The sequence below is a fragment of the Strix aluco genome, chromosome 1 (assembly GCF_031877795.1).
Source record: "Strix aluco isolate bStrAlu1 chromosome 1, bStrAlu1.hap1, whole genome shotgun sequence".
NCBI classification, from domain to species: Eukaryota; Metazoa; Chordata; class Aves; order Strigiformes; family Strigidae; genus Strix; species Strix aluco.
In genome coordinates this window covers 149,579,211-149,591,364 of record NC_133931.1, presented here as the reverse complement: position 1 = coordinate 149,591,364, position 12,154 = coordinate 149,579,211, and the positions used below count along the sequence as shown (strand labels likewise).

Below are 12,154 nucleotides of genomic sequence, written 5' to 3'. Positions count from 1 at the left end.
GAACTTTGTCTTCCCTAGAGCAGTAGTCTCCAAACTGATAGGGGCCTCTATCAGTAAAAAATTTTTGAGCACTCACCTCCTATTTATTTATTTATAAATTATATACATGTACTATTGCACTAATATATTAAGTACATTATAAAATGTACAGAGAAACAGAAATTAAAAAGATGAGATAAAGATGAAATAAACACTAGTTTTTAAAATATTTTGTTTTATTTATTTCTTAATGGTACAAAAAAAAATATTTTCTTCCAAATGGTGAGTTGTGCTGACACCACTTTGGAGACCACTGCTCTAGAATACCAACAGTACTTCCAAAGTGGTTGTATAATATGGTTGGAAAAACTTGTAATTACTCAGTTCTGTAATTGCCAGCAGTTCTTCATGGTGCCAGAAAATGCAAAGCCTACTTTACAAACAATGATGTTACTAAATTATGCCATTATATGACTAAGCATCTTATGGATGAATTAGACTACTATGAAATAGTGTCTGAATAAACTACAGTTATTTACCCTACTTCGGGTGTTAAGACTTGGAAAGTTTCTACTTTTAATGGCAAATATTTCAGAAAGTGTATTTAATACTTTCACAATGACTGTTTTTCAAGTGTGTACTGCATTTACATGTAAAATTTAAAAAAAATTTTTTTTTTCTTTCCAGTAATAAAAAATTCACAACATAATGAAGCAGATAGAATTTTCATTGGAAGGACTGGGATAAGTGTAATGTGTTCTTATCACAAAGTACTGAAGTGGATAAAGGTATACTGGACTATAGGAACCTGACTGGAAGAAAAAGAATGAGTCATTTCTTTTCTAGATGTTAAACTGTGTTTCTCTAGTTGAATGGCTGGATGTGCTACCTGCCTCCGCACCATTTTAGTACTTCTTAATTGTCCAGCTGGATCAAAGCATTTTATTGTGCCTTTCTGAGCAGTAATCTGCTATGGAGCTCATCATAACTTTGTCTTGCAACCTAGAAACTTGATTTGTTCAGGTTCAGCTTTTGACTTTTCTGAGCTAAGGATGAATATGGATTAGGAGACAGTTCTTCCTGAGATATTGGGGCAAGGGGCTGGTGGGATTGTTTCCCAGAATGTCACTTTCTTCTGTCTGGCAATACTGCTGTATTTTGAGACCTCCCAACTCAAGCAATATTTAGAGAAGTTTGAGTGGGCCCTTTCCTGCACTGATGCTTCTGAACCTGACCTCAAATGGAATGGATAAGGCCAGGAAGACAGGAGAGAAGTATAGCAAGGCTGCTACTGCACTTGGTGAACTGCTTATTCCCCAGAACGTCACTAGAAGTGCTTTTCTTCCATTGAATTTAGGGTTGTAAGATCTGCGAATCTTGCAAAAGCTCGGACCTCACAAAGAAGGGACCTTTACAATCCTTTCTTTGCTGTCAAATATTACAGAGGGCCAGAGTTAAGAGACTAGACCTTTCACTGGATGTTTTACATTCTTTAGGCCTCATACGGTATTGATCATAAATTCACTACAGCAAGATCCGTTTTAACGTTAAATTCGTCTTTTTTTTTTTCCTGGAAGAAAGCAGTGTATACCAAGCTGGATCTCCTATACAATGCAACATGACCAGTGACAGCATAAGAAATAATATAAACCACCAATGATTTTGGAGTGTATTTTGGTCAGTGATCATATTCTGAACTTAACTTTGTATCAATTGCCCTGATCTTTACAACTAGTGATTATGCTGTATGGGGATTTTCCTCATCCCATACAAGGTGATTTATAGCATGTATTTTTGTGAACAAAAGCAAACGCTCTCCTTGTCCCCTTTTGTCTCTTGGGTTTTTTTGTGAATTATCGTTGAGGAACCCTTTCTAGTTTGCATCGCTATTGTCTCTAGGTGATGACCCTCAGGAATTTTGTTATGCAAAACCAGTGCACTGCTCAGTCTGCTTCCAGGGTCAACCCAAGTCCCAGCAGATATTTGATAAGAGGTGCTTAGTCTAGAGGCAATACATTCATTTTAAGGAATCATTAATTTTGCAGCATCAGCTTGCTGAGTTGAATGATCTTTAGCAGGTCCCTATCAAGCTGCAGCACAGTGTGGTACTGTTGAGGAGTAAAGGGAAGGAGAGATGGTCTTTGCATTAGCATTTTTGTAGTACTGCACTAGAACTTTTTTAAACATTTTTTGTTCCACAAAACTCAGCCATTAGAACAGTGAAGATATTCCTGGCCATAGAATAGGTAGTCTAAATTTGTGGCATTGAGCAGTGGTCAGTGCTCACATACACATCACAGAGCTTAGTTTGGCTTGGATTTTGATTGTCTTCTTCAGCAGAGACAGCATGTATTCAGTGTTTGTAGGGAAATGCCTTCAGACATTGTAGCAGTTTTGCAGATCCATCTTAAGGGAGATCCTGATATTTGGGTTGCAGGACCTCTGATATTCCAAGGAGGTTCATCTTCATGTCCTGATTTCAGAGGTGCAAGGTGTCAAAAGCATGTGTAGTGTTTCTCTTGTATAACAGGAATTACTGCAAGTAGACAGTTCTTACGATGCTATGATTTTTTTTCATGTCTAGAGCAAAAGATCATTGCTTCTTTGAGACATGTTGTGTTGGGTGTCAAACCACTTCTCAACAGACTGCTCACCAAGATCCTCACCCATAGCCTTGTACACAACCTGTGTTGGCCATATGGGAGGGTGAATGAGGCTGTGCTCTGAATGATTTTTATCAGAACTGGCAGATGCCAAATTGATCCCTGCTTCAGGGATGAACTAGAACTGTCATTCCTACCTCTCTCCAACCAGTTTCACTCCATTATATGTATTGGATAAGTCCCTAATACTGTGGTTGTGGGCTAGTATCTGCTTGATCCTGTGTCTTGTTTCTTCCAAAAAGTGGTCCAGAAAATAAGGCAGTGATGGATTTGTTCTTCCTGCTGTGCCCAAAGTAATTTTGGCTTTAGGACGTGCCTTATGCCGTTTTATGAATATGTTGGACTGCCTAAAGCTCTAGATGTGCTTTTCAGATCACTTTCCCTTCATGACCTCTTTATCACATGGTTTTCATGCTTGGTGGCTCTCAGGGGTAAAGTATGTATGCTCCTTGGTCCTGAAGAGAATATTCTTTGCAAGAGCTAAGGAAAGTTCATAAAACGGATGTACTTTTCAAATGCAAATCTGATACATGTGAATAGGTCTTCTATGGAGGCAGCTCTTCAACTAGGTCTTCCATGGAGACAGCTCTTCAAGCAACACTAGACTACTTTCTCGATATTTACTTGTAGAGAATCCTGCAACATTAATGCTCCTTTGGCAATTATTTAATCCACTTCCTGTTTTAACTATTTTGTATCTTGAAAGACTTTGCTGTGGCTTGGTTTTACCCAGCTACTTATTACTTCAGAAGATTGGACAGAGGTTCTTGTCCAATTAAGGATCTCATTCCACAACTGCATTTTACTTGGGTGCCCTTCCTTTATAGATCATTTGTGCTTAAAGCTGCATGCTTTCCAGAAAGACCTACTTCTTAGTGACCCTTCCTTCTGCTAGAAGGATGGAATAGATGCAGATCTTCCTTAATTTTGTATGTTGTCTCTGGTTTGCACTTAAATTTCAAGTTTCTATTGTCAGAATTTCACCTGAGTCTTTCTGGTACGTGTTTTTTCCCTTCAACCACATAAACCTGAATGGGTTCTTTACACCTTAAATGTTAACTGCAATGACATAGTTAGTATTCTTTTATCTGTTGTGCTGAGATAAACCATTGTAGATACCTGTAGGCCTTCAAAAGTCTCCAGTTTTGAGCATATGCCAGTCCACGGTATGTATGTGCATATGCATAAAATATTTTCAAAAAATTAGCTTCTTAATTAGTAAGTTTCATTTTCTGTCAACTTCTCTGTTCTCCTAAACCTCCCTTTCCTTCTACCTCCGCAACCCTTGTTCTGCCACCACAACGCGTGCACACACACGACCACGATTTTTAACTTAGTATTCATTAGAAATTTTACTATACTTTCTTTTTTTTTCCTGATTCAGTTTGGATAACTAAACTGACGCCTATAAATCTGTATCACCAAAGTAAATCCACTGTATTTTGTGTAAATATACTCTGTGTTCACTGATACCATTGCTTTCTCTGACCCTCCCCCTTTCCCTTTTATGCTAGGGAAGGAAGGTTTTGGATAAATTGCATCAGCTACAGATACATTTTACAGTCTTGAAAGGATTTACAGGTGCAGAGAGGTTAGCATCAAGATGTCAAATTGTTAATAAAGCTGCAGAAATTTTTCTTAAAACTGGAAGATTGGATGGAGCGACACGGGTATTGAGAGGTAAGCTTGTCTTACAAAAAACTGAGTTTTGACTTAAATTTGAACAGTCCCCTTCTATAACAGATTTCAGATAAAAGGTACAAGCTGGTCTGTGTTATTAAATAAAGTTAATACTGGAACAAAAAAAATGTGATACATCTTACTGGTTAGTATTCTTCTTGATATGTATTAAGAAATATTATGACTAATACCAAATTTTTTTCAGAAAAGTTTTCACAGTAGTCTGCCATCAGCACCATTCTACTCAAAAGCCTACCATAACAAGGAAAGGGTGCAACTTGGAAAGTGACTCTGCCCCATGTATATTTCCTTTGAGCCAGGTGACATTCAGTGTCAAAAAATTTTCAGGCTTGGGTCAATGTGGTGTTTCTTTACCCCTCACAGTATCCACATTTAGTAAAATAGGTTTAGAATAGCACCATATTTCTGCAATTAAATAACACATAATTACTGGCTTTCTGAAATTCTGATCTGCTGAAAAAAGAAACTCAAAAGTGTAAACAAGAATAGAAGGTGTTCTGTAAAGTAATACTGAGGATCTAAAATTTGCTATTCAATTTTATATAAGTACATAGATACATACATATTTATGTACATACTTATATATGTGACAGTCCATTTTACTACTGTGATATTTAATAAAAGTGGTTCTTTACAACTGAGAAGTACTGGTGACAAGGAACAAATTAATAACAACTAGAACTGCATTTTCTGAGAAATTCTGAAATTTGTTTTCTGCTGCAGTTTACAGTATATTTCTAATGGCCAAAAGTCTCAGTGTTGAGCAGTTTCAGTTCATAGAAGTAACACTGCACTGTTGTTTGCCACAGAGTCAGAGTGGACCACAAATGCACCATTGTGGCCCTGTGATAAAATGGACATCCTCAATCGACATAATCTGTTATGTAAACTAGTGCACAAATACTTGAGGAAGAGTTTATACAGGCAGGCATTTGAAGTTCTGCAGAACTTACCAGGTTTTCAAAATCATTCTGGTAAGTAAAGAAAAAGGTAGTGTGTTAAGAGCTAAAAATTTAATGGATGATTCTGTACTGTTCTGTTTGTTTCCCAGCTAAAATTTGTTGAAGAAGTAAGATCATTTTAGACAAGCCCATTTTTTTTCCAAAGAGCATAGTGTCAGTTAAAATATGTATTGTAATGTCAGTTAAAATATGTATTGTGCTCTGCAGCTCTTGCTGCACATGCACGCACACACATGCATGTACACTCACACACACATGCACGGAGTTTATACACCTGTCCTCTTTTTCCAGTTGGCTCAGTTACATAGGGCAACAGGAAAGACCCACTACATTTTTAAGGATCATACACAGTCTGTACCATAGGCTAAAATAGGGATATCACTGGGGTGATTAATTTTATCTTAACCTCAGATGAATGCATTGTTTTTTTTCTGTAAGTGAGCCAGCTAACCTAGCTTCTTTTACATACCATGTTAAAAACCAAGTGCTCTTTTGGGCTCAATTTCTTTGGCAAATTTTTGATGGGTACTTGATGTGTAGTTACTTAGGCTGCACTGAGGAAAACCTCTGCTGACTGCTGTGTGTAGGTCTCAGTCCTGTTGCCAGTGTGTACTTTTAGGTAGGTTAGGAGGGCTGAGTTGGAAGACTCTCTACTTAGAGAATCCTAAAAGGATCTAGTCCTTTGAGGCATGAGGTGGATACAAGGCTACTCAGTCCTGCCAAGAAGGGGACAGTTGAGAGGAAGGGACAGTTCAGAGTAAGAGTAGAAGCAGAACTTGAAGTACCAAGGTGATTTTATTCATGCACATTTTAAGTCTGAGAGATCAGGTGAAGATTGCATTTATAGGCTTGGGCAGGTGAATGTGTGTTTATCTGATCCTGATGTTTTTGGCAGCAAATTACTGCTTGGACCTTAACACTTCTCTTTCACAACGTAAATGAACTAACATTATGAAAAGACTTTTGGTGAATAAAGCATTATCACAAGTTATCTCAACTTTGTTCCATTTTGCTGATAGAATCAAGAGTCCTGATTTAGGTACTGATTGAGAAGCAATTCTTCAATTAGATTTGTATTTTACTTAATTCAGTAGTTAATATTCTTAATTTCATTTCAGATACTGTAGCTGTTTCTCAGTACAGCTGCCTTTTTAACAAGCTGTTAAATGCCTGTTTTGAGAGCAAGAACCTTGGAGTCTCATCTTCTGCAGTAGACTTCATGCTTTCAAAAAACATAGCTATTGATTTTTTTTTACTTAGAGGATTAATCACAGCTTTGGGAAGAAGTTCCTTGTGGTCTAAAGCTAGGACCTATTACAAAAGTAAGTTGGTTCTTAAACAATATCTTTCCCTTATGTTCTTTGGATAACATGCTTATAACAGCTCAGTATGTTGGGGAGAAACAGGTAAGAGTACTTTGTAAGATGAAAACAGTGCTTTCTGTGTCACACTCGGGAATTTATTTGTAACCAAATGTTTCTTGGGAAATAGTGACAGTTGAAAATACAAATGAGTGTGTACTACCTGGCATGAAATGAATGTAATTCTGATGAAATTAATTTTTTATGTTCAGTTTCAGATTTTCAAAAATGTGAACCCTGAAATGGTTTAAAAGTGCATCATCTTCACTTTCTCATCTAGGCAAATTAGATTTCTTTATACTTCTGTTTAGAGCTGTGGTGGTAAAATTATTAATATTTAAGATTTCAGAGGTCTAGCTAAGAAGTTTATCCTAACTAAAAGAAAATTCCTTTCAACTAAAAGCTAACAGTCTGTGAGTGTTTTCAGCTCCCCACTTTTGAGCTAAGATAACACTGGGTGTGTTGCCCTGATAGGGTCTACCAAGAGCCATCTCTCCATATTGTCACATTATTTACTGTGTGATCCGTCTTGGAATTGTGGCGGTTAGCAAGCTTACGGAGTCCATCCCTCCCATCCTGGAAATTATTTGTTTTCCTGACCTCTTTTTTTTTTTTTTTTTTTTTAATGAAATGCTGTATAGGTTGGGTCTCTGAGATCACTTGGCAAAAGACAGAGGAGCAAAGGGGGAGATGCTTTTCAAATGTCCTCTCACTGTGGTCAGTTAATAGAGCTGCTGGTCTGACCTGTCCTAAATTGTACTTGCATTATTACGCACTTGGAGTCCCTGGACTTCTGACAGGTTTTTAATCATTGCTGATAATATTCATTGATAAAAATAACATTTTACAACAGTGAATATTATGAGTGAGTACTGTCTGTTGTTTTCAAATCAGGCCATCTCACAGGTGAAATAGTAAAATCCATTAAGAGTTTGGGGTTGTTTTCTTTCCACATTCTTAGCCACGTACTGAAGAAAACAGATCTGTGTTCAGTATTTGTAATCCTAATTCCTTACGTTTCTGCATTTACTCTCAGGTGCTTTATCATGGGGTTGCTACCCACCAGTGCAGGGAAATTTATATCAGAAACTTTTGACGATTCCATCTTATCTGTCTGAGGTTGAGATGCTGTTGGCCATTGAAATATTTCTTGTTTCAAATGCCTGTGATATTCAAAGTCCAATCGCTACTCATCAGACTCTTCAAATAATACTGAAAAGGTTTGTTGTCAGATATGTACCATTTTGATTGTACTTATCTGTGTGATCATGTAATTAATGAGAGATCTTACTTTCCATTGGCTGGGAAAGAGAATGTTTGGTTTAAACTTGTTTTTAGTCTGGTTATAGAACAGTAAATGTTTGGGCATTTTTTGCTATTATTTTTACATGTATAGCAGAAAAGTAATTGTTCCAGAGTGACATTGGTCTATGTTCCATAATTGAATGTGCCTACTGCACTAAGAGTGTACTGTATTTTCAAAACCAGGATAGCTTGATATTTTGGTGTGTAGATTCTTGTGTTGGGGTTAAGCAGTGGAGCAGAAGGGCAGAGTCAAAACGTTACTCCTTTCAAAAAGCAACTCTAACATTTCTTGGCTGTTTTTTAAAAAGTACATGAAGCTATTTTACTTGATTCTCTTTATAGGGGATATCTCAATATTAAATTTGTTATGGGTTTTTTCCTTTTTCTGTGAGTCTTAATACCTTCAGATAAAAATGTGTTTTCTTGCTTTTTCCTTTTGTCCATAAGCTACCAACCACTGTCACTAGGTTATCCCTATAATTTATTTTTCAAGACCCCATTTTCTCTGAGATTGACTGGCTCAGCATCAAAATGTGGAACTTCATAGAAAAGCTACATTAACAAGCTGTTAAGAAGGATGAACAGGGGCATCTCAAACTTGAGTACTCTGTCTTCCTTCCCAAGGAATACATCTCTTAGTTTTGTTCTTTTGATAAATGAGAAGGTTTTTATCTCATTTTCATGTGTATGCTATTGTACCTTTGCTTGTTTGCTTAAAGAGTAAGTTCTGCACTTGCAAAAATGTAGGCATGTCACTTAGGCACATCCTTTTCCCAAAAGTGATTACATGCCAAAAATGAGTAATCTTTTTGGATTCAAGCATGTACCTGAATTCTTGGTACATCCAATTCATAAAATGGTTTACATTTCTTTACTGAATTTTCCAGCCCAGAGTTAAACATTTCTTCATGAAACATGCTGTGACTATTGCAGACCTACTTTGCAGTGGCATTAAATTCTATTACTTTTCATTACCATAAAATATGTTTAAAATATACTTTTTCTAAGTTCTTAATTGTTCAGAACAGTTGCCTAAATTTGTCTAGAAATTAATCTGTTATAAGTGATGCAAACACAGCGCATTATTTTAACGTTTCTGTAATCTTGTTGCTACTATAAAGCATCAAACAAGTGACACAGGGCCTGTATGGTACCTAATTTTGTATTTGTGGAAACTCACTTACAGATGTGAAGATCAGACAGTTCAGAATAACAGTGACTATCAAGCGGCAGTGGAGAGACTGATCCTGGCTGCTCGTGTATCTGATCCAAAGCTTTTTCTTAAGCATATGACAATGAATATTAATATGGAAGAAGTTTACAGCTTGGAGCATACATCTGCTCTAAAATGGCTTCAGGAGAATATGAAATGGGCTGGGAAGGTCTGGCTGTTTCAGTAATCATTAAATAGTAAAGATTTTTGGGTTTTAATGGTTAAAGCAGTCATTGTTGAAAATAATACAGATTAATAAAGGCAGTTCCCACTGTGTTCAGACTGTGCCTTACTGATTTACAGCAAGGCTTCAAACTCAAGTTGTGTTTCTAAAATACTTATATTGATGATAATGCAGATAGCACAGAAACAGTAATTTTTTCCCTAACTGTATAGATTGTCACACTGACTTACATAAATGTTTTGTAATGGCATCATTAGATGAGGAGGAAGCTGCAGCCTCAGAACCTACATTCTCCTTTTTTATGGAGAATCTAGCACTAACTGTTACTCTTTTCCCAGCAGGTGATCGTATATAAGTGCATTGATTGAGTTTAAGTGCTGTTCTTGAGTGAGACTTTTTTCACATTACTTCCTAGTCTGTAGAAGTAATACATGTTTCCTTTTGTCTTCCTCACAGTATCTTGTGAGGATATTGTCCCATCTGTGTGCCCCTTAGATCTTAATTTTCTTACTCCAAAAACTGAGTAAAAAGCACTGGGAATAACTTAACTTCAAAATCACTTGAGACATGCCAGACTTAGGATACCTTCCTTTGCATAACTGAGAGAGTCTACACAAGTTGCTCACAGCTGAAGGTTTAGTTGTGCCTTGATAATAACTTGTATATGGCTTCACATTTGTATATATGCATACTTCCACTGATAAGGAAAACTTAGTTTCTCCCTTGATTGTGTTCTTAGAAGGAAGGTTTTGCCCATTTTTTAGTTTCTGCCAACTGCATGGTGAGATGGAGGCTTGTAGCAAGCTGGTTCTAGCATTCCTGGTTCTTCAGGAATTCTTTTTTCCACCTGCAAATCCTGAATCAGATTCGGAGCGTGAATTATGTAAGCCACACTTCATATACTGATCTGCAGCCTGAGTAAGAAGAACCAGACATTTTTTATTGGAAAACTGTTGTGACAAATCAGTGGGACCTCTGTCAAAGTTGATACTTGCCTGAGCTCCCCACTTCTGTAGTGTTAGTTTAGATCTCCAGTACAAACCTTCACAAACATGCCACTAATACATCTCTCTTGGTCCTGCTGTCCATCCCCTTTAGAGGTTTTTTGTGATGAAAATTTCTGCTCTCTTGGGTATAGAAGTTCATGGGTTTTTAAGGCTGTTCTGTCGTAAGTGAGATCAAGATGGTGGCATAAGCCCTCAATGTTTGAAAAATCTTTCCCTCCTTTGGGGCAGCATGAGTCTGTTCCCAGTTCCAGCAGTGTTACTGCAGGTGTCCCTTGCGCCTCTGAATCATGAAAGCCATCAGGATCTTAGCACTGGATGGTTGTGAAGGGTCTTGGAGGGATGTCCATGTTTTTTTGTTTGGGGGCGTAGACACTCTAGTCTTGAGGTTCATGCCATTAATCTGTTATTAATCTGATTGACAGTTGTTAGATTCCTGATCCTCTTCAGAGTCGGGTCCTGACCCTTTTTGATACCACTTTTCATCCAGTCTGTCTGGGAGTTGCTGCTGGAAGAGAAAGGATTGAATATGATGACCGCCAAGATCACTGCCTTCCTCCTGTGCCACCTGTACAGAAAAATGAAAGAATAGAGGCTCTTGTGTTTTCATAGGGTATCGTTCTTCAGTAGGTATCTCATGTGCTTTCCTTTTAAAAAATGGTAGATTCAGTACTAACAATCAGATGGCATTTCTTTAAAAGCCCCTTACCTCAGAATTCTTGAAGAACAGTTGGCACTAGTTCAAACAAACTTTGGGTTCCACCACTTGGTATTCACCAGGATGGCTCTGCTATTTGTAAGGTTGTTCACCTGGTCAAATCCAGTAGCATTCTGCTGCTTCGTTTCCCATTAGCTGAAAGACTGGATAAGAAGTGATCAGGTTTCAGATGAGGGATCTAAACTGTTGTTCTTCCAGCCACCCCAGCATTAGTGGGCAAGAGCAATTTTGGAAGGTTTCAACAAAGTAAAACTGGCAGTGAGAAAGTAAGTCATTTTTGCTAATTACTTTTTGTAAGATCCTTTGTAGCTTAATCTCCCTTGGAATTAGACAGAGGCTATCTGAACCTCAGCTAAATCCCACATTTCTGTAAGCAGTACCAGATGTGGCTAATACTGTTTGAGAGATGCGGAAGGACAGAATTCTCTTAGTAATCTGTATGACTTCAAAGCTTGGGGTGTTCTAGAGACAGCATTGTTTTTTCCATTATAAGCAACCTTGAATTTTCACTTGGATCATCCCCAGAAAAAAATTCCAAATGTAGCTTTGTTTTTCAGACAGAGGTTAATCATTGACCTTCTAGCTTAAGTTGGAACTGTGTAAAATTTGTGCAATGTTTTGGCTCCATCTCCTGAGTATCATCCTCGGCTGACAGGATGCAATCTCAGTCATGTTTTATATTAACAAGCAAACCAAGCTCCCCATATCATTGCTCAGAAGTTTTGCTACAACTGGTGCATCTGGTGTTCTGTCAATACAGTGTTTCTCCCTATCACCATAGGGGTAGGCAATTTAAACAACCGTTTAGTTGTTAAGTCTGGTATTTCACATTTTTGTACTGTCTGGGTCCACTTGAAACACCGTACAAATCTGGTCATTTTCATGTGTATCAAAATACCAGGAAGGTTTCTTGAGCAACATTCTCAGTACTATTTTGGTGACAGAAATTCCATGTGCTAGACAAGACAAAACTCCAGTGTGGGATGGAAACAAGCCTGGAAAGATAAAAAAATGTTCCAAACAATAAAGTTAAGTACAACAGAGGCAATGCAGTTCTGCAGTGC

At 37.5% G+C, this 12,154-nt stretch overlaps 1 protein-coding gene across 1 annotated transcript in view; it reads left to right on the top strand.

Moving 5' to 3' along the window:
• TOPAZ1 (testis and ovary specific TOPAZ 1) overlaps positions 1–9,460 on the top strand; it is a 39,664-nt gene extending 30,204 nt beyond the window's left edge. The window contains exons 15-20 of the mRNA XM_074849635.1: positions 667–767; positions 4,157–4,322; positions 5,153–5,317; positions 6,424–6,627; positions 7,703–7,886; positions 9,158–9,460. Coding sequence (XP_074705736.1) covers positions 667–767; positions 4,157–4,322; positions 5,153–5,317; positions 6,424–6,627; positions 7,703–7,886; positions 9,158–9,371 — 1,034 coding nt within the window. The 3' untranslated portion in view covers positions 9,372–9,460. The remainder of the gene's footprint in view (positions 1–666; positions 768–4,156; positions 4,323–5,152; positions 5,318–6,423; positions 6,628–7,702; positions 7,887–9,157) is intronic.
• Positions 9,461–12,154: the final 2,694 nt, after the last annotated feature.